Raw genomic sequence first — 22901 nt, 5'->3', positions numbered from 1 at the left:
TGAATTATGATTAATGGTAAATTATATAGGATACAAATAAACATTCATTTTTGAAATGTTTTTCTTTTTTTTAATTCATTCTAATTAAAGAATAAAACAACAACCTATCATTTATATGAGGTTTAAATGTATTAATACAGTTTTGAAACATTAGATTTAATCGAATAAACCGAAACCCATATCATCATCAGATTCTTCTTTAGCTTCTTCAACTTCTTCTTCAGCAGCTTCTTCAGTGGCAGCAGCACCAGATGAAGCAGAACCAGAAGAGACAGCAGCACCACCGGTTGGAACAGAAGCTAATTTACCATTACCTTCTGAGATTAAAGTGTTGATATCTTTACCTTCTAATTCAGCTAATAAGTTTGAGATTCTTGATTCTTCAGCTTCAACACCAACGGTTTCTAATAAAGTAGAAATATCAGAAGTTGATGGGGAAGCGTTACCACCTTGGACTAATAATAAATAAGCAGCTAAGTATTTCATTATGAATTGTATATATTTAGAATAATCACGATTTAAGCTATAACTGTAAGCAGACTATTCTTTAATGTATTTGAAAGAAGTTAAACTGGTATTATACAATTATAGTATATAAATTTTAATTTTTTTTCATTATGGTAGTTTTGGGTTTTGAAAAATTTTTGTAAACCGACTGCATATAACTCCATGTAAATATCACGTGAATTAAGAGGTTGAACCGGTCACTTAGAGGGCTTCAGACCTTGTGGTAATATACAGGACATTGTCGTCGTGGCATCCTCATTTCTATAATGGGAGGAGTGCGAAACTAATTGAGTACCAAAATACTCCACTTATATGCAGTCACATAGTTAATCCAAAATTGTTAACAAAAAGTCAAAACTGTACCAGAGACCAGTGAGAGGGAAAAAGTTGATAGTAAAAAAATTTTTATATTAAATTTTCAAACTTTGAATTTCATTATTATCATTATAACATATCAATAATCTATATCAATATGGCTGATAGTATGTATTCCAACATATCATGAGAATGAAGATGAGAATAAGAAGCAGAATCAGAATCAGAATCAGAGAATCAAGTTGAACAGAAAGTTCCATGTTGAGTTGTAGTTTAATACTCAATCAAATCGAATCAAATCAATCAATATCAAATATCAATATATAATTCAGTTATATTCAATCAAGATTATAATAAAGAGAATCATTCAAACGAAAGAGAAAGTATCATTATCATATCATGAAAGTTCCTTCATTGCATTAGTCAAACAATCGTTATAGTTTTAAATACTCTTCAATATCTATAAGAATTTTTCAATATTGAATCCATCATTAAATAACTCATGAAGTACAAGATAATGTTCAACAGAAGTAACTATATTAGTTATTCAACCTATTCAATCCATCCCTTCCAATCTATCCTTCCATTCTGGAAACCCAATCCAAATCAAATTTTAAGAGTCTACCAACAAAATGAAATGTCCATAATCAAATTCATTCCAAGATTGATCAACTATATCCATAACCAACCGTCTTAACTGTTTCTTTATTCCCATCTCATACCAACTATACAAATAAACCCAAATACTAACAAATTATCTTTTTAGCTGAACAAAAGAAGAAGAGAGTCTTCAGAACCTTCACTTTCAAAGGTGTTGATTTAAAAGATTTAGTTGAATTATCAACTGAAGATTTCACTAAATTATGTAGTGCCAGAGTTAGAAGAAGATTCTCCAGAGGTGTTGGTACCAAAGAAATGGGTTTCATTAATAAATTAAGAGTTGCTAGAGCTAACACTCAACCAAATGAAAAACCAGCTACCGTTAAAACTCATTTAAGAAACATGGTTATTGTTCCAGAAATGATTGGTTCCGTCGTTGGTGTTTACAATGGTAAAGTTTTCAACACTGTTGAAGTTAGACCTGAAATGGTTGGTCACTACTTAGGTGAATTCTCCATCACTTATACTCCAGTTAGACATGGTAGAGCTGGTAACGCTTCTTCAAGATTCATCCCATTACGTTAAGTTGTTGTATCATAAATATATATAAAACACCAAAACATAAATTAAAAAAATCAATCCTCCTTTGTTAGTTTATAGTATAATTCATCCCATTTGGTTTACTAAATGATTTTTTTTCATACTTGAATAGCAAATTTAAATCATAAATATACATAATATTATATAAGTCGTTTTTTTTTCATTTGAATTGTAGAGTTCCTATCATATTTGATCTCATCACTCCGTATAGATTACTATTCCATAGTAATATACCATATCCAAGGGTCACTTGGCAGGAGTCATTTTTATAATTTAAAATCTAGATTTGGAACGCCTCTCCCTCTTCAGGTATCGCATCTTTAAAAAAAATTTGAAAAATTGCAAATTTTAAAATTTGTGAATATATATATAATAAGCAGATCCTTAATTTAATATATCTCCATCCAACATACCAATGAACTCTATATGACACTTTAGCCATGTCTGAAGCAATAATACTAGAAGATTCCCAACGAACCATACAAGTTCAAATACCATCTCAGGGTTCCACCCCTTCCAAAATCGATTCACAGCCACAACTAAAACAACAACAGCAAAAACAATTACATCCATTAAAAGAAATCACATACGGAGCTATATCGGGTATGTTTGGGAAGTTGATTGAATTCCCCTTCGATACTATCAAAGTAAGATTACAAGCTGCTACTCCCGTGGATAGTGTTACTCCATCAACCTTATCAATGATTAAATTGACTTATAAAAATGAAGGTATCACCAATGGATTTTATAAAGGTTTAAAAGCACCTTTGATTGGAGCTTGTGTTGAAACAGGGATATTATTCTCATCTTATAACTATGCCGTATGGAAGTTTAAAAAAGATGAAATATCAGAACCAAGTCTTGCTATAAAATGTGTAAGTGGTGGATTTGCAGGATTTATGGCTTCATTTGTATTAACTCCTATTGAATTGATTAAATGTCAATTACAAGTATCTAATCTTGTCATTCCAGAATCAACAGCGAAGAAGCCAGTAGGGATAAGTTATATCCCATTAATACAATCCATCATTAAAAAAGATGGTATCCCCGGATTATGGAATGGATTATCATCAACTTTAATGAGAGAAATCTTAGGAACTGCAGTTTGGTTCGGGACTTATGAATTTGTGAGTCAAGCCAATGTATTGAATGTTAATAATGATTTCAATTCGTTAATCAGTGGAGCCATTGCTGGTTTAACCTTTAACTTATCAATTTTCCCAATCGATACTATCAAATCAAATATTCAAACTTTTGAAATGTTAAATAAAAATCCAAAATCTTTAAACCAATTCGACTTTTGGAGTATAACAAAATCATTAATCACTAGAAATGGTGGAATCAGAAATTTATATAATGGATTAGGTATAACTTTAATCAGATGTGTTCCTGCCAACGCCATCATATTCTACTCATATGAAGTTTTAAAACGAAACTTTTAACAGCATTAAACCCTACTTATAGAACATAGACATATACATATACATTTTAATTACTAAAATAAATTACTTGCACTTTTTAAATCATCAACATTTAAAAAATCAGTACCAGCCTCGTAATAACTCTTTAAATGTGAATCTCTAATACTTGGAGGCCAAGTTACATCCCCCCAAATTCGAGTTTTTAATCCGTAGGAATGAGCAGTATCGAAAAATGATTGGATGAGGGTTTCTTGATCTGATGTGAATGGTGATCTTGAGGCTTTTATGATAGCTTGCATGTCTCCATTTAATAATGATGATGCATCACAACTTACTACTCGAGATAATTTCGACCATTTGGTTAATTCAGCATCATTTGACCCTGTTGATGCTTTAAATAATTGTAATGGACCATCCAAAAAGAAATATCTTTTATCTTGTTCTTCTTGTACTAACTCAACTGGTAAGTTCCCAGTTATAGTTAATATTAAAGGACCTTCTATTACTTTATCTTGTTGTACGTCATAATATGTTAAATAATTGGCATCAATAAATGGTTGCAATAATGGTTTTAAAGCTAGATATGTATCATTTGGACTCGTTTTGAAATCAAACCAAAGATATACTGGAGTTTCGGGACTATTATAAAACACTCCATTTTTAGATCGAGTAGTGTCTTCATTATCATTTGAAAATTTGGGATTGGTGAATTCTAGGAATTGATATAATGGATTTAAATAAAGATTATTTAATGTATTGATGGGCTCTAGATAAATATCACTATGACCCACATAAACTTCATTATTTCGAAAGTATTTGGTAACAGTGGTATTCACTAATCCATTACTAGTTGTATCGGTGACAGTTCTTTCATTTGAAAATCCAGTGGGGAAATGCCAAATATCACTTTCAATACTTTGAACTCCATTGCTTAAAGCATCAAACAATGGATGGGCTCGCCAGTAATCATTATGACTATGGAGTGGTTTGACGTAAACGTCTCGAGTTAATCCCTCGACGGTATAGTTGAATGGTAAATAGGGTGTGGGTGAAGTTGATCCATCATAATTGCTTATAAGATCTTTGCATGAAGTATATTGAACAGGTCTGAAGACACTAATCATGGTTCAAGGAATTTGAATATAGTTGAGATTATTTCAATGTCGATGTGGCCTTAAGTGTTTCATTGATTTTTCAAGGCTATTTATACCGTTCAATCCTAATCCTTGATTCTATTAGTTTTGGGTTTATTTCTTGGATCAGGCAATGAAAGTAACTCTTTAAAGTTCGATATGAGACAACGTTTCACACACTATATTCGACTAAAGTTCCTATATTCTTAGCAACGTGTATGGAGAATGTTGCAACCTACCCCTGAATTGCAGTTACTCGATAGTGATTATAAGAAAAATGGAGCAATTGATAAAGCTTAAATAAAAATGTTTAAATACTAACCACCATATATAAACCACGAGTTTATCAATACAGTTAATGTCATACAATGTCGTAGACTTGTCATGAATTGTCGTAGCGACATGATTTATCCTCATTATCTGCAGGAACTCAAGAAAAAAATATAAACTAAAATTTTGGTCGGCGCGTCTTAAAGAAAAAATCTGAAAGCACTATTTTTAATTCCCGGTTTTATTGTGCCGAAGCCCGATAGCAGAGGTGAGGAGTTGGGATCTAATTTTTATTTTTTTTTGGAATTTTTACTTCTTTTTTTTATTTTTGCTTTTTTTTCCCATTTGACGCGCAATCAAATCTGAATAAAGAAAACTTGCCGTAGCAAATTGGGCAATCGGCGTTTAATGCGAGCAGGTTTTTTGCTCTTCAATTTTTTTCGTAAATGCAGCAACGAGACGGAAAAACTACTCAAAGCGATTAAAATGGTTTTGAAACAAATGGTTGATCTTCTCAATGAGATCGATTTATAGATCTTGCTTGTGGCTATATATACGTCAAAGTTTATTTTTATTGTTTTTATTGTTTTTAGCGGGTATTAAGTTGGTCCTCAAGATCTTCCACGGCGTCATATAACCCTAATTTAAAATAAATATAGAGAAACTCTACTGTTATTTTAAGCTATATGTTTACTTTTGATATATATTGAACATATATATATATAATGCTACAGGTTTGGACGAGGAAAATCACAATAATAGTAACAGAAAGGGTTGGTGGTAGGGTGGAATAGTGAATTAAATAATAATTAATACAATTTTGATCAAGTCCATACAATGGACTAGTTTTATTGGTTGAGGAGAAGTATAGTAATAATAAGTGATTGAGATTATAGGTTGCGTTTTTTGTGAAATTTTTTTTTCATGAAATAAAGTCGTTAAAATTAAGAATTAATTGATTTAATATATTCAAATTCAATTTTTGAATTGGTTCTGATAATGTATAACTTGATTTAATTTGAATGAATTTTAATAATGATTGACTGAGTAAATGATATTTAAATTGATCAAAATCATAGCCACAAACATCATGAATCACATCTGAATCTAATTCGATGTCTATGTTTACATCGTCAATATTAATTCGAAGAATTGAAGGATCTGTGGAAAGCCTTTCAAGGTTAGTTAATTTAAGTATAATTAAAATATCAAACATTAATGGCATGAAGGTAAAACTTGTAATTAATGCAAGAGTGGGGAATTTAATCCAAACATCTTGAATCTTATGACTTGTTTTATCGTTATTTAAAAAGATTTCAAAATTATCCTTTTCTTGAATTTGAATTAATTTAGCAAAATTAATCAAATCATGAATTAGAATTATTAATGATTTCCAACTCTCTTCACTTAATTGAGTTAATACAGTTTGTAATTCTGAAAGAGTGGATTTATCTGATTGAATGTATTTTATTAATGGAATGTACTCTGAACTTGAAGTTAATTGATTAAATTCTAATAATTGATATTTGAAAATCTGTAATGCATTCAATTTATTATATGAATCTAGAATTTTGCTTGATTCATAAGTAATATTAACCAATAATAAATGGTAGTTTAAATTAATCGTCTTTTTCAAAAAATTGATTGATTTATACATAGGTTTAAATTTTAATCTGTCTGTATGAGCAAAATCGTAATAAACTTCTAAGCCAGTATAATCCAAAGTCTTAGGTTCTTTTGAAATTAACTTCTCTGGATCAGCATATGAAAGTTTGTGAAGAAATATATCCCCAAGATGATTGTTAACAAGTCCAATCCATCTGTTTTGATTAACTAATTCCTGAACATCGATATCATTATAATGAGTGGCTGCAGCAGCAGCTTCAAACATAGATTGCAAATCTTCTTTTAAATAATTAAACTTAAACCAATGATATCTTAATGTTGGAACATGCAGTAATAAATTCAAACATACATAACTTGTAAAACTATTCATTCTTCTCCAATGTAATCTGATTTTTTCAAGCCAAACTTCTTCTTCTAAGCAAATACCCAAATTTAAAGATTTTGTAATAGGTAAAGTAATTAAAATGATTGTGAAAAGAATTGAAGTTTGAGCTCGTGGATTGATACTATTAAGAAAAGCTTGAGGGGTAGAAGGTAAAACATTTTGAAAAGGATGGAAATAATCAAAGTAAATTACCATAATATGATACAAAACTCTCCAAGGGGGTAAACTAATCGATGAAAGATACTCAGCAGTCCACCAAGCATCTGATTTTTCATTAGGATCATTAAAATAGCTTCCTGTATAAGTTGGGGGTACTACTGGTTCAGGTGCTCCATCTTCTGGATAATATTTTGTTATTAAATAAATGGGATTAAAATAATTTGGAGAATTTCTTGGTTGTTCTGGTACAAATATTATTGAAGAAGTTGGTAAAGGATAGGAGGTAATCTCAAGAACATCTAATTTTTCGAATTTAGGAGACGAAAGACTCGTTGAAGTAGAAGAATTTGCAGAAGACATTGCCGATCTCAGGATTGAAGATTTAACTGTAGAAGATTTTATATTGGCAACTGCAATTGATGGTAAAAGTGATTTAATATGCTGTTGTTGATGGGCTGGTCGAGGACTCGTATTGGTGTTCCACCATTGATAATATGTTTGTTGACTATTAAAATAAAGATGCTGAGGAGGTGGAGGTGGGGCTGGAGGTGCCGGCGGTCCTGGAAGGGATAACCCAGATGCAGATTGTAGATTGAAACCATGATGAGAAGGAAGTGATAAATTCAGTGAAGGAATTGGTTGAGGTAGTATTGTTAATGGTTGTTGTTGTAAATGTAGGGGCTTTTGTGTCGAGGATTGCTGCCAATATGGTTGATTGGGGGTATGAGAAAAATTAGGAGGGTTTGCATGTTGTTGAACAAGTTGTGATGTAGAAGGGGCAGGATTTGGGAGGAGAAGTTGATTTTGGGATGGTTGGTCTGCTTCTTCAATTTTAATTCTCTTTTCATGATCACTACTTATACCAATTGGATTGGCAGATTCATCGGTTGATAGTCTTTTTTTCCTTCTTCCACCTCTATTACTTTGAACAAATACACACTTTATACCTAAAAATTTACAATTTGAACAAGTTCTTGTCATTTGAGGGATGATTTTATTAGAACCATCGATAGATATAATGCTAGTGATAGGTTCTCCATCACATTTTACCTTTTTTTCACGACAAGATAAACATGCTCGACGAGCCACTGGTTTTTTTCCAGCTACTGATAGTAATGGAGCTGTAGTTGAAGAAGTTGCATCTGAAGAACTTGATGCTGACGTCGTGGTAGCACTAGGGGGAATTAACAATGGCGCTGATATCGTGGATGACAAGGAGGACGAGGAAGATGTTGCGATTGCAGTCGGTATTTGGTTGCTACTGTTATTATCATCATTTGTATTTGAAGTTTCCGTACGTTTGTTATCAGATTCATCATTAAGTATCGATCGTAGAGGTGGCATATTATGATTATTCTAAACAGATCAAGTTGAATTTGATGATAACGATAGTGACCGTCACAAGAAATCAATCGACTGGCTTTAGATAGTAATACAAGAGAGAAATGGTTTAAAAAAAGAGGGATTTGAATTTGGAAAAATTAAAAGAAATTTATATCAACATAAACCAAAATTAAAACTAATAGTAGAGACAGACAGACAGACAGACAGACAAAAAAAAATAAAACAATTAAATAATACCTTAAAAAATATTTTCATGTAGAAAATAAAAAAAAAATAAAAAATAAAAAATAAAGAAGAATTAAAAATTAAAAGTTAAAAATTAAATAAAAAAAAAAAAAAAACAATTATAATATATAGCTAAAAAAAATCAACACGACAAAAAAGATGTATTATAAATTATTGTTATTAATAAAATCATGTTGATTTCCACATTAAAGGAAAAAATAAATATATAAAATAAAAACATAAAAATAATCAAAAAACGGGAAACTGTAATCAGGCATAAGAGAAAATAATATTGGAAATAAAAATACGAATGAAGACAACAATAAACGGATTGATCTTCATGCCATATGTCACGGTAACCAGAAGCAAAAAGTTCCCGGTAACGACATAATTAAACTGGGTACATATATCGGTGTAATACAAACAATTTCCATATAGGCCACAATGATGAAAGCTGCTGCAGTTAGACTGTAATATGTAAACTAAACAGATATAAGGCAAATATGATTATTTATATTCAAGTGCAAACTGTCCAAATGACTAACTGGCAAAATCGTTGTGCTTGCTAAGAAAAAAAGACCGTACACAAATTAACAATTGCAATTTGCTTAAAAATATTCGGTGCACGTAGATCTTTACTGAGCAACTTCATAGTAGTAGACCTTTGAGTTAGGTTAAGGCATTTTTTTCGTTTGCTTGGAAAACCATATTAGACTTGGAGCCCAGACGTTACTGTTACCAATCTTAACTCGTTAAGTCAAAGTAATTTGTTTGTTTTTACAACCATTAACCGTCGTGCATATATACTACAGCATTGAAGTTTATCCAAGATATGGTTATATACCCGTAGAAAGCAAAAAAAAAAAATGATCTCATAAGTTAGTACCATTTTTTTGGTATGAAGATAATCATACATGACAATGAAACAATTTAAACTATACAGGACCCTTTAACAATGGCCACTTGATGTACTGCTACCTATTTCTGATCAATTTGTTATATGTGATATCACTGTCTCTCGGTTAGAATATTTGTTAGACAATTCATTGTTTAACTTTTAATTGATATTATTAAATACGTGGTTTTTAGGTTATAATTGAAGAAAGAACTTCATTTCCAAATTCCGTTACTATAAGAAAATTTTTCAAAGGCAACACACTGGAAGAAAGAACGAACGACCGAAGAATTCAGAATTATGCAAATCAAAACAACAAAGGAGGAGGAACGGATAGAACCAAAAAAATATCAAATAAGAATAGAGAAATAAAAAAAAGACAAAAATAACAAACTGAAAAGAAACGAAGCATAAACATCCAAAAAAAAGAATCATAAAAAAATAATTAACCAAAAAAAAAAACCATTGTTTTTTCTCCTAATGAAGAAAAAAAAGATCCAATTTCATGCGCATGCATATAGTCTGCTTCCATTGTATGCTTTAAAAAAATTAATATAAGGGAGGTTTTTAACTTAGAATTGCGTTTGTCGAGTCCCCCAAACGCAAGAAAAAAAAATCAAAAAAAAAATGCATTTTCTTTTTTTGTTTTGTTAGGTTTCGTCGATTCGGAATACTCTTTTAAATTCCCTCCTCCTTGTTTCTTGTTCTCTCGTCGCTGCCTCTATCCCTCCTCTACCACCTCCTTGCTTAAATTTCTTGTCTGATCAGCTAATTTGGGTCTTTTTTTCTCCCAAACTAATGAACCTACGCATAAACACACATCACTATAATCTCGTGAAAGTGGATCTTATAATTGAATTTATCATTCTTCTAATCTACAACCAAATGGTTTTAGCGAGGTTCCTCCCTTATCAAACAAAAGAAAAACGTATATTACTCGTCCGCGGTAATTAGAACAGAACCCTAATGGAAATTCATTCAAATCACTTAACTGATTGGACACAGATATCTAAATTGAAGATGTGGTAGTTTTTAAGTCCCTGTCTGGCCTTTCAAAATTCATATTTTATATTTTAATTGCCATTCCTCATTCCTTTGATTCCCAGGTTTATAAATAGATCTCTCAATTAATAATTTTTATTTTTCTCCATTTTTTTTTTTATTTATCAATTCTTTTTTTGTTTTTTGTTTGATGTTTCATGTCTTTTTTTTTCTACAACTCCATGTGCTGCATTTATGCATTATTTGTAATTATTTTTTATCTTCTGATAATAAAAAAAAAGATTAAAGAGAAAGAAAGAGAAGATATTTTTTATTGTTATTGTTATTGTTAAACTTAAACTCAATTTCGCTTTTATTTATCAGTGCTCGGTATGATTATATAGCATGAATCGCCGATTGCTATAAACTTCGATGACAACCATTGAAAGGAAAGAAAAGAAGAAGAATCATTTGTCCCACTTTGAATAGATTTGCAAGGATTTCGAAATGAATGTGTGACAGATAGATTTGATTGTGTGTCTGCCCGTCATTCTGTGTGTCAGACTTCTACATATATTTTTTGGAGTTAGTATACTTGCGCTCACAACTATTGTTTTTTTGTTTTTGAAACCATCTTTGATTCACAAGTGATATACCCCACCTATGTCCGGCGTTATCAATGACATACATCTACCAAATTCAGGTTATTACATCATTTTATATACATTGACTATAACTAGCACGTTATCAATTCAGTGTAATTAATATTCTTATCGAGGTGCATACTTTGTTTATTACCATTAAGGGAAAATATTAACTTACCCAATTTCAAATTCAAATCATAAATAACTATCCCCATTAGTCAAGGGTTTTGAATATAATATTATTTGAATCCATTATCAGCCAATAATATTATTTAAGTGTATGGTTATTTTATTTTATATTATTTATTTTATTTTATTTTATTTCCTCCCTATCTAATGCCATTAGATCACCTTAGAATGATAATGTTCCTTTCCATACTATTACAATCGGGAGATAGGTTCCAAACGAGCAAATTCTGTAGTCATTGTTGATGTTTTCTACTGATATTTTTTAATTCTCCGGTGTAAGGATTAAGTGTTCATCCGAGCCTTTTAAGGCTTTATTCTTTGGATATTATCCTTAAGTGGTAATTATCCATTCAATTTTTTATTTTTTTAAGGATTTATTTTATTTTACATTTATTTTTAATTTTTTTTTTTTTTTTTAGATTTTACACTCGTTCTTTCTCTCTCCCTAACAAACTCTCTCTCTCTCTCTCTCTCTCTCTCTCTCTGTATCCCCCCAAAGATACCACTCACAAAACGCAAACGCAAAATCTCGCAATCTCCCGAATATTGCAAAAGCCTCTATTCAAACATTTTCAGCCTGTAACTGGTTAGGCTTTGTCACACTTGATTTTATTTTCAATATAGTTATATTTTAATTACTGCCATAGCTATTTTATCAAGTAGGCTTTTACTATTCGGTTCGCTTTTGTTTATTTTATTTCAATTTTCTTTTTGTAATTTTATTTTATTTTATGTTATTTTATTTTAATTTATTTTATATGTTAGAATGTCAAAAAGTTTTGCCTTTTGATCAAATGCAGTCTGAATTACGTGTGATTTCATTACTAATATTGGCAATATTGGCAATAATCTGAAATGATAGTTTAAATTTCAAAACCTATTCGCCGGTCTTAGACGAACATTTATCGCGTCTACACTTACTTATTGATAGACTTGAAGTATCATGTCACCTCATACCTTAAGTAGATTTTTACTGTTGATTCTCTCCTTATTTTTTATAATTTTCAAGTTTTTTTTTTACCTACATTTTGTGTGTTATGCATCTTCATTCTGAATTCGTCTATTTATTTTTAGTTTCATTCACAGAGGTTTGTCATTCATTTCGCATGATATTGCATCGATATCTAGCTATTTCTAAGTAATGTATTTATATGTAACTATACGTGTAAAGAGTCTAAATAAAATTTGTTCTATGGACTTTGATTTCAAAAAATTCAGGGCGGGACGGCTTAACATATATTCCAAATTGTATCATATTTTAATATGGTTAATACTAACCGAACTCTACCATAAAAATACTTAAAAATTCTTCTTTACTTGCTAGGCTTTTTTAAACTTAATAATTTAAATATTTCAACTAATCTGACACTTCCAGTCAATAATTCTTCCTTAAAATAAAACAAGAATGCGGCTGTACTAATGGATTGAATCAATTTAATTGTTAAACCTCCATATAAGCCTTCAATGCCTTCTTCTTTAACAATAGTTAAAATTTGTTGAACCATAGAGGCTTCCTTTTCTTCATTTTCTGATTCTTCCTTCTTTTTAATATGCATTCTCGATTTCAAAGTAATATATGGATAAGTCAATGAGGTTGCAATTAATTTTCCAAAAGCCCCAATGAAAAATGCTTGAATGGCAGTGAATTTATTTCCTCTACTAATAATTCTATTCTTAATTTGTTCAAAAATAGTATATTGAATGATTGGATTAATCACTAATACTAAAGCAGGAAATACACCGGCAAACAAAGTTCCAACTCCTTCATTCTCAATGATACTTAATATGGTAGCTAAAGCAGAAGACTTTTTATCTTGTTTATCAGTCATCATTCTTGTATTGGCAACCCAAAATGGATTTGAACTAACACATGTTACAATTCCAGCAACGGCTCCCACAAATATCGATTGAATGGCTGTAAGTCCTCGTTGTTTCGAATTCTTAGGACGACGACTGATTACTATGTTTGAACTCCATTCATAAAAGTAATAATAAACAAAATTTGTCAAGGTGATTCCATAAAGTGCACTTTCTAAACCTGAATATAACTTAAGTACACCATTCTTTTGAACGAACTTCACAATACTTTCTTCATCCCTTGTATCGACATCTTCTACTTTCTTTCCTGCTGCCTTATCTTTTTCTCTTTGTTGTTGTCTCTTTTGTTTGGTTTGAGCCAAAGTAGATAATGTCACCAATGGATATGTAACTAACATGGACAATGCACCACCTCCAGCACCAGCAAGGGCATGGGCTATTTCATCAACATCGATATTATTAGCCATCTTTCTGTTTCAATCTTCGATACGACTCTAATGATGTATGGTTTGAAAGATGTTGTTGATTTTTGATTTCAACTCATTTTTTTATTTACAATTTCCCCATACTTTTTCTAAAATTTTCTTTTTCTATTTCCTATAGCGCGTTATACCGTGGAAATTTGTAATTTTTAATTTTGCCTCGGTTGAAGTTTTTATCACATGTTTAATCATATAGGTAATTTTAGGTCAGAGTATAATGGTAGAAGGAGTCAAGTTTCTACTGGTTCTTGAATAGTTGAATTCAACTCCGCTCAATCTTTTTATGGGAGAGGAGTCATGACAAATGGTTATGAACTTTCACTGTATACTTTACTTACACTAACATTTGCAATTTGCAGCTACAATATTTCCTTTATATTACAAGTCGAGGAATGAAATCAACTAAATCAAATTCTTTTTGATTGATTTTACTGTCATTGGCTCTAATCAAAAAGGCACAATGTTACATTAATGGCATCATTTTCTATTTCACCATTGCTTATAAGTCGACCTGTTGCATTTCCATGGTGATGGTAAACCTCTAAATCCATTTTTTATCGTGTAGAATTACCATAATTGGTATAGTCCAGTTAAGAAAGGGTAAACAAAAAAATTTATAATAAATCAGACACTTTTTATCAAATTTTTGAAATGTTTCTATAAAAAGACTTTGTTAGATTAATGGGGTGTTTTGTCATTTTTTTGATTTGAGGTCGTGTGCACAGATCAAATATCAAAGACCGAAAAAGTTTTGATAAATTAACACGATCAAATAACTAGAAGATCAAAGTAAAATACTACTTTGAAATAAAGATAGTTCAATCTCACAAACATGTCAGAAACAAGAAGAGGATTGCTAACTAAATTAGGAATATTTTCAGGTATAGCCATTGGTTTATTCTTAGTGGGTAAAAAACACATAGCCATTACCAAAGTTGAAAGACATAAACGAGAAACTGATGCCACTATAGACAGTGAAGTTGAAGAATATGGTAATTATGGAACAAGACCTGGGTTTCCAGCTAATAATCCTACCTTGAATTATGAAGCTGATAGTTCAAGAGCATCCCGTTATGAAGGTAAAGGAAATTCATATTCAAGTCGAAGACCTGGAGATCGTTTTAGTATGTTTGCCGTATTTGATCGTAAATGGTCTGATAGTTCAAACAATGATGCTAACGATAAAAACAAATATTACAAACCTCCATCGAGATCAGACTAGAATTTATCACACTGGTTCTTCTTCTCGTCACAATTTTACTTGTACATAATAAATAAATAAATGAATATATAGTTACATAATTGAACTTTTACTTAGCAAAAGATTAATAATACACATTAACGACAATTGATTTGACTCCTATCTATCTTCAGATGGTAATGTATGTAAAAGATCCTCAAATGCGATTTCATAAATCAAATTTGATTTAAGAAAATATCTTAAACACCAACCACAAAGATAATTGTCTTGTAATTCTTGTAAAATCATAATAACATTGGACTTTACTTGATCATCTTTATTGAAGAGATTGATCAATAATAATTCAATCCCTTTATTCTTGTCGAATATAGTAAGACTTCCACCATGAACAGATGAACTCTGTAAACTTGTTGAAGAACTTGGAGGGATTAAGTATGTTACTAATAATAATATTTCAAGTGATTTACCACTGATCAAATACTTTAGTATGTTAAACCAAATCTCTCTTTCGTTTATTAATCTCGTTCCTGGAGAATGAGACCCACTGCTATTATTTAAACTTTGTAACTGATAATGTAAATCAATCATTAAGTTTAATTCATTACCTAAATTTGGTAAATGTAATGAATAATAAAATTTTTCGTCATATAATAAATCTTGGAATTTCTTTGAAATCAATTGGTATGTGGATATTTCCAATAATTTATTGGTATCATTGTTCCAGAAATATCCAATACCTTCCATTAATAATACCAACTTTGCTGGTTTGTTTGATGAATTCGGTGATTGATTAGATGATGATTTATTTATATCAATTGACAAATTTCTTGAGCTCAACAAGATTCTTATGATTTCATTTATATGTCTTCTAAAGATTAATTGAATGGTAGTTAAATCATCGTTGTAGTTAAAAATTGATAATTGTAAGTTTGATAAAAATTTGGCATCTTCACTGATAATAGAGTTTTTCATATCATATTCATCTTCACCTTTGGCAATGGTGGAAGAAATTATCACTTCGTTATTATCTAGATCATATAATAAATCCCATAATTTATCATTGGATTTGAAAAATGGATTAATTGTACCAGCAATAAATGAGTCACACTCTTCTAATAAATCAATCTTGGAAACATCTATCATAGGAAATACATTATAATTGGCCAATATACCAGTTAAAATACCTCCTCCACTAACTAACTTCAATAATAAGAAGATATTATCAATAATATGACCTGCACTATTGTCATAACTTAAGACCAATATCTTTTTACCTGTTAAAATTGCATTTATAAAGATGATTATAGGAGGTGTTTGTAATCCATAGATGGTAAGTTCATCATTCAAGTGATCAGATGCTAGCTTACTCTGTAAAATATTAATAAGGTTTGGCTTAAAGTTGAAATCTGTGGGGTTTAAATAGTCTCCAAATGTATCAGGTAATTCAATCATGGGAATCTTAATAGGTATTTTCATGTTATTAAAGTCCACTACTGAATTAAAACTTAAATCTTTTCTTATAAATAATTCTTTATTGATTAAATTATCCTTTCCAATACCTAAAATCTTATTTCTAAATAATTCATCATGATATATTTTATCTTGAATGGGTAAATCAAGAATCGAAGTTATTAGAAGTTTCTTAACAATGGACATTTGATTCAAAGGTGTAGCCACTTCAAAATTCTTTTCATTTATAACATGATATAAATCTTTTATAATTAATTCATCACTGTCTTTAAAATATTTATCCAACGCTATTAATAACAAGGGTTTGAAACTTTTGAAATAAGCTAGTTTAGTTATTATTGACAATGATTTGATGATGGAACCACGTTTAAACTGGGAGTCTTTAACATTTATCACAATCGTATATAGAAAATATGGCTCTGGTTCACATTTTGATTTGTTGAAGAGATACTGAAATTCCCCACTATAAGTATTTCTGTACAATAAGAACACAGTAAAATCTTCATTTCTCTTATGTATTTGATCTGGTAACATCAATTCAGGTAAAAAATACAAATTATCTATCCCTGGCAACGAACTTGGGTACTGATGGGTTATTGATGGACCTTTATCAATATGAAATTCGGCTGTTAGAATATAATCGATATTGGGAGGCATGTTGGAACAGTAAATTGAACTAATTGAATTGAATAATGAAATATACCAAGGAGTGAACAAATAAAGCAACAACTGTTAGAAATATTATAAACCCTTACTGAACTAGTGATCGAACGACGTTTAACCAATAGATATAAAGTCTCCTTCAATTATAAATAAAACTGACGTGGAAAACCCTTTAATCATCGTCAAATTTTAGGCGTCTGTTTTCTTTGTTGCCAATCTTTGCTTGTATCCTAACTGGGCAAAATTTCCTGCATACGCGTTGCCTCAAAAGTTTAGTTTTACGAACTGCAAAATTTACCAATTTTTATAACTATATATATATTTTAAAACATAACAATAAACATATTTAAAAGAACACTCAACTTTGTCTTTTTTTTTAAAAGGGAGTGTTAAAGCTACAATAAAGAATTATAAATGAATATTACAATAGGATTGGCTAGACCAACCAACACTTAAGCGAAATATTCAGCCATTTCTTGATCTAATTCTTCAACAGTCTTCTTCTTTGGTTTAGCTGATTTTTTCTTTTGTTGTTGAGGCTTTTTAGCATTCTTTTGGGTAGCATTAGCTTTCTTGGCAGCAGACAACTTCTTTTTAGCTGGGCCAGCGGCGGCAACAGGTTTGTTTGGAGTGATTCTAGAAGTTAATGGTTTCTTAGATGGATCAACAATTAATTCTAATTTTAATTTGGATGAACCGTTATCAATGGCAGCACCATTATATTTTTCAACAGCTTTAGAAGCTAATTTATGATTTCTAAATATAATAGTAGCAATACCTCTGAATTGACCTTTTTCATTATAAGTTAAAGCAACGCTGATAACTCCACCAACTTGAGATTGGAAAAAATCCTAAAATAATTGTTAGTCTTTCATGATCAATATAAAAAATATATATCAAAAAAATCAAAATAATCAAAAGTCAAAAAAAAAAAAAAAACCTGTCCAAATTGAACAAGTTGAATGCAAAACTGCATTAGCTTTTTAAATAATGGCAATCTTTCATGGATCTAGAATAAGATTCTCATTGGCTATTACTTTGTTGAAGTAGAGTATTTGTTATTGGTAAGATTGGAATAAAGGGATCAGTCCTGTCTCGCAACTTAAATGGCGTTAATCGTCAAGTTTATATAGCAAGACAAGGCACCAGTTAGTCATAAATGGCATTTGATGCTTAAGGATGATATTTAATCGTTAGATTAACCATGAACTCACCTTTTTTGCCAACGTTTAGTTAAAAAGTCAGCAAATGTTGAGATAAAATAGGTATATGAAACAAAGTATTCTATTGAACTATTAACACATTCTGCTTCCACCAAACAGTTTTGTTTTTCATAACCCGTCAAATTCTATCGTCAACTGAGAACATTAATTCCATGCATTAAAGGATTTATTAATTGATTAACTGTTTTGCTTAGACTCACGCATTGCCGTAAATACCAATTTCTTCAAAACATCAAATAATTTTCACTTTAAGCTGAAGATAAAAGTTAGGCGGCCATTTAATTTTCTATCAACAATACTATATCAGTTGAGATTTGTACTATTAGAAATATAAAATGACACTTTCAAAGACAGGGCCTTCTTTTGAAAAATCTTCTGGAATACTCCCTATTGTATTGCAATCAAAGCTCCTAAAAAAAAGATTGATCCTTTTATCCCTACTACTTTACCCAAATGCCCATACCATAAACAACAAAAGCTGCAATGAATGGACTTACAAACCAATGAAATTGAAATATTGTAAGCATGAATGAAACTATCTGAATAAAATTCTTGATTCTGTTTCATCATGAAAGTCTCAAGCATGAGTCACTGATGACATCATAAACATGAGAGGTGAGATTATCCAATCAATTGAAATTGATTAGTTCATCACCTTGCCTATCAAAAAGCGTCTCTAACTCACAATGTGAATAGCTAGGACATGATATAAAGAGAAAGTACTCTGAAATTTTTTCATTTCTTTCTTTTGATTTTGGTTTTGATTTACTTATTTGATTTATAAAATCAATCAACTTAATGATTGATTCAATAAAAACATACCTTAACATTTTCTTGTTTTAAATCTTTTGGTAAATTTGAAGCAACAACCTTAGTAGCATAACTGGTATCAATAGCTGAACTTAAAGTGGCAACTGGTTCAGATTTCTTGAAGTTAGCAACAATGGCTTTCTTGGCTTTGGTGTTAGCACCGCCAACCTTCTTACCAACTTTGTTGGTTTTAGTGGTAACAGATCTACCGAATTTTTTACCTGGTCTTCTGGCTGTCTTTGAGGACGAAATAATATCATCTAATGATTTATCTAAAGCAGACATTATAATTGTGGATTTATCAAAAAGTAAATTTGAAGTGGTGGAAGTGGAATAATGTGTTAATAGTAACTAATATATAGATTGATTAAGTATCTAATCGATGTATAAGCTATTAATGTACCAGTCGTAAGCAGAAGAAAAGTGTGAACTGAATTATAAATTGGTTGACAAAACTGAACGACGATGTCCTTTCTTTTTTTTTCTCTAATTTTAATGTGTGCTGGCAATTAACCTAATTAGGAAAAATAGACTTGTGCAAAAAGTCACGTGTTTGAACCTATCAGTTTTGTTATGGTAAGTACCATTTTGCAACCATCAATGACATTGATCATGATAACCAATGCATAAAATTTTTATGGATTTGGTGATTTCAAGTAAATTAATATTAAATAATAAAATAAACTTTTGAAACTAACGTTCACTAATATATCTCCTTGAGCTATGATATGGTAACATCGTTTTACGAAATCTTTATAGTTCTGTTTCTAGCTTCCGTAAATCTAACTAAGTTTGCGTTTAGGTACATCATTACACATAAAGCAATTCATTCAACATCTGATGGTGAAATTAATGAATCAGTTGAGTTTGTAAACAATGTTAATCATGAATTAGGCATTCGTTACCTTTACCAAAGTTATAGTTATTTCTAAACAAATATTTTTGAAGCATAAAGTCGGTCTTTTTGACTTCTGTAGCTACTAATTGGAATTATACTTTAAAATTAAGATTCAACTCTCATAACTTATCAGACGATGATTGACTATAGAAAATTAAACTTTACATTCTAATACAAAATCATGTAAAGAACATTAGCCTTATCCATCACATAATTTTTCAACACAGTTTTCTAGAACACTCATTTAATTTCAGTTACCGAATAAATCGAAAACCAAATTTTTCAGTCTACTTTTAGTTACTTACAAACTAAATGAAACCCGAGTCTACCATTAACGGTTATAGAAGGCTCAACAACAAGTAAATCCCCGGCCATAAGACTACAAAAGCATAATTACAACAACTTTTAAATGATCTACATAATTCATATGTTCAAAGTCTCCTCGGAATCGCAAATTTTATGTTCCAAAAATTGCGAGTTTGCAATCTCTTGAAACTAGAACTGATAATGAAATTTCGGTCTTCCAATATGTAATGGAGATAGACAACCTCTCATTGGCCGAGAAATCCAACTACGATAAGCCTTTAACTATCCGATGTTTTTAAGATGCTTGTTTAGTTTGTATATTTGAAGTGGAATTTGCCATCATTTGGGTTTAAGTACCTTATTGTATTGAATTAAACCTTAATCCTTTAGCTTACCGGTATTATTGCAATGTGCGACATTTTTGTTTTATTTTTGGTAATTTTTCCTTACTTCCATTTAACAGAATTATTTTTTAAGCGTCCATTGTTAGGAAGCAGTACGCGGTTTTATGGAGGTATATTCCGGGACACTTGCCGAATTGAGTAGCTTAAGGTTTAATCGTTTTATTTTTATAATTTACTTATTTGGAAAGACAGCAAAAACAATTTGCAGAAGTCAACCGAAGACAATGGTGGTAAAGAATTGACTTGGGGGAGGGGAGGTAGAATGATGATATCGAGGAGAATGTGAATGAGATTGATAATATTACGGAGTCAAAAGAGGTGATAAAGATTAAAACAAAAGAAGACCAACATGTGTCTTGACGGTTACAAACTGTTGGCGTTATCGTAGAATTGTAACAATGGCGGGCCACACTAAATTAATTTTGCTTAAACTTACACCCCATAATAAAATATATTTTGAATAGTACAATTTGAATATGACGAGTTTAGATTGTGGTGGTGGTGGTGGTGGTCTTTTTGACCCGATTTATTTAACAAAATTAAGAAGGAGGGGTTACCTTAGTTTAGATTGATAATTAATTTTAAATTTTGAATAACAAAACGAGTATTTCCTAAATGGTCAACTTTGAAGTTTTTATCAAACAAACATTTTTTGGCAATCTTTCGATCAGGGAAGCATTCCGAAGAACCGACCATTCCTTCTCTTACTTTACATTGCAGTCTGCTTTTCTTAATACCACGGAACAAATGATTGATGTCAACTACTTCTACTGTCATTGTTCGAGAGTAATGTCTCTATAATTGATGAGTAAACCAAGTAACGAAAAGTAAGTTGTATGATTTAACTACTAAATTAAACGGTTTATAGATTTAAAGTGTTACATGATCCTAGGCTTAGTTTTTGTAAATAATGCGATAGAGGGCTTGGTAGCACTTTTTTCGATAATACTTCAAGCTTTGATCTTAGGCCATTTCTAGTAGGTACAATTGCTTATCATAACAACAGTTTATAATGAATGAAAGAATATACCAGTATACATTCATAAAGTGCATACATGTAATGGAAAACTGCAATAAAGCGCCACTAACAAATCAAAAACAATTAGATCCATGCCTCCGTATATATATTTACAATCAAGAATGTCGGGTATGTTCTGAAAGCGCCATTGTAATGAAAATGTTCATATGTTACATTTTTTGTAAACTGTAAAACATGCATGGATTTTGCCGCGGAATAAACCACTTATCAAATCAATTTTACAGGTTAGATATTGAGTTTTTGAAGTTCTGTCTAGAGAGTGGGAACAGTGTGTATGTGGGAATATATACTAAGCTATTCTTTTATCAGTTCCAAAACTGTTGCGATTACGATCGTTGCTCATATTCTTACTTATCAATCCCTATAAATCATTATTTTGGCAAGTCACAGAGAGCTTAAGTATGATAACGATAAACAGAAGTCAAAAATGAAAAGTTGTAGGGGGGTATTTGCCGAGGTAGATCACAGGGGGTTTGATTCTTCTGTTTGATTATAGAGGTTCAAAACTGGAAACTTTTGACTAGGAAAAATAATATATTATTTATGAGATAAAAGAATATAACGATATTATGTAACTAGTTGATTAAAGACTATATACGTTCTTATAAGTTTAATTAGAAAAAAGGTGGCCAATAGACAATTGTAGAGTTGTAATCGAACTGGATTAATCATAAGTTTTGAGAATAATCCATAGTTGTGGATACTTTATTTCGGAGGTTATACTTTCACTTTTTAGCCGCCATTTATTACTACATGTTCTAGTGACATTCGATTCGAATCGTAACACAATGAATAGAAGTTAAAAATAAGATGTGGTGATTGAGGTGGAGGAGTATAATGAAATGTGGAGGAGGAGGAGTCAAGACAAGGTTAATCAAGGAGGGTTAAAGCATAGATATGATACACAAATAGAAACTAGGGGGAGGAGGAGGAGGAGTAAAGTTCTATAGAAAGACAGTTAATTTTCACCCAAATGGTGAAAATATGTCGTCAAGACGTTAAGTATGGTACGGCACCAAAATGCAAAAATATTTTTAAAAAAATAAAACAGCCGACAGTTTATTTTTTTTTGTTTTGTAAATTATTTTTGTTTTGGTGAAATAACTAAAACTTCTAGATTAGAACGGTGATTTCTAATTTTCTGTTCCTTAAAACTACCATCATAAGCAGTCTGTTATCTGTAAGACAAAACAGTTATCAGTTAATCTGGTGAGAGAAAGTTGAGTGTCTGTAATCATACCATTTCGCAAGTATTTTTTTTGACACACTATTGAAGTTGAGCCCTTACTTGCA

The 22901-nt window shown here is 30.7% G+C and overlaps 9 protein-coding genes across 9 annotated transcripts; 3 read left to right on the top strand and 6 right to left on the bottom strand. All coding sequences in view use genetic code 12, as the record gives it.

Annotated features, from left to right (window-relative positions):
• Positions 1–98: 98 nt before the first annotated feature.
• Positions 99–911, bottom strand: RPP2B (ribosomal protein P2). Its single transcript, XM_064907100.1, has one exon. It carries the CDS (start codon positions 484–486, stop codon positions 157–159), a length of 330 nt encoding a protein of 109 aa, XP_064760832.1. The 5' UTR covers positions 487–911; the 3' UTR covers positions 99–156.
• Positions 734–2235, top strand: RPS15 (40S ribosomal protein uS19). The gene is made up of 2 exons (XM_064903816.1): positions 734–989; positions 1589–2235. The coding sequence occupies exons 1-2, from the start codon at positions 980–982 to the stop codon at positions 2005–2007; spliced, it is 429 nt and encodes a 142-aa protein (XP_064760831.1). The 5' UTR covers positions 734–979; the 3' UTR covers positions 2008–2235.
• A 392-nt stretch (positions 2236–2627) lies between these two features.
• ARG11 (Arg11p) lies at positions 2628–3464 on the top strand (the record flags this gene model as incomplete). Its single annotated transcript, XM_064905149.1, has 1 exon — positions 2628–3464. The coding sequence occupies one exon, from the start codon at positions 2628–2630 to the stop codon at positions 3462–3464; it is 837 nt and encodes a 278-aa protein (XP_064760830.1).
• Positions 3465–3490: 26 nt separating this feature from the next.
• DFJ63DRAFT_183734 (uncharacterized protein) lies at positions 3491–4697 on the bottom strand. Its single transcript, XM_064903815.1, has one exon. The coding sequence runs from the start codon at positions 4565–4567 to the stop codon at positions 3518–3520; it is 1050 nt and encodes a 349-aa protein (XP_064760829.1). The 5' UTR covers positions 4568–4697; the 3' UTR covers positions 3491–3517.
• A 1071-nt stretch (positions 4698–5768) lies between these two features.
• ZCF31 (Zcf31p) lies at positions 5769–8360 on the bottom strand (the record flags this gene model as incomplete). Its single annotated transcript, XM_064906291.1, has 1 exon — positions 5769–8360. The coding sequence occupies one exon, from the start codon at positions 8358–8360 to the stop codon at positions 5769–5771; it is 2592 nt and encodes an 863-aa protein (XP_064760828.1).
• Positions 8361–12607: 4247 nt separating this feature from the next.
• DFJ63DRAFT_314107 (uncharacterized protein) lies at positions 12608–13579 on the bottom strand (the record flags this gene model as incomplete). The annotated part of the gene is made up of 1 exon (XM_064906290.1): positions 12608–13579. The coding sequence occupies one exon, from the start codon at positions 13577–13579 to the stop codon at positions 12608–12610; it is 972 nt and encodes a 323-aa protein (XP_064760827.1).
• Positions 13580–14002: 423 nt separating this feature from the next.
• On the top strand, positions 14003–14885 carry DFJ63DRAFT_183611 (uncharacterized protein). The gene has a single exon (XM_064903813.1). It carries the CDS (start codon positions 14427–14429, stop codon positions 14814–14816), a length of 390 nt encoding a protein of 129 aa, XP_064760826.1. The 5' UTR covers positions 14003–14426; the 3' UTR covers positions 14817–14885.
• A 69-nt stretch (positions 14886–14954) lies between these two features.
• Positions 14955–16922, bottom strand: MEA1 (Mea1p; the record flags this gene model as incomplete). The annotated part of the gene is made up of 1 exon (XM_064905127.1): positions 14955–16922. One exon carries the CDS (start codon positions 16920–16922, stop codon positions 14955–14957), a length of 1968 nt encoding a protein of 655 aa, XP_064760825.1.
• Positions 16923–17151: 229 nt separating this feature from the next.
• Positions 17152–19467, bottom strand: DFJ63DRAFT_183624 (RNA-binding protein). The gene is made up of 2 exons (XM_064903814.1): positions 18974–19467; positions 17152–17779 (listed from the first exon to the last, which is right to left on the bottom strand). Exons 1-2 carry the CDS (start codon positions 19244–19246, stop codon positions 17381–17383), a joined length of 672 nt encoding a protein of 223 aa, XP_064760824.1. The 5' UTR covers positions 19247–19467; the 3' UTR covers positions 17152–17380.
• Positions 19468–22901: the final 3434 nt, after the last annotated feature.

Source organism: Scheffersomyces coipomensis (genome assembly GCF_036884675.1).
Source record: "Scheffersomyces coipomensis strain NRRL Y-17651 chromosome Unknown DFJ63scaffold_5, whole genome shotgun sequence".
NCBI lineage: Eukaryota > Fungi > Ascomycota > Pichiomycetes > Serinales > Debaryomycetaceae > Scheffersomyces > Scheffersomyces coipomensis.
The sequence above is the reverse complement of the archived record's forward strand: the minus strand, read 5'-3'. Positions and strand labels throughout refer to the sequence as shown.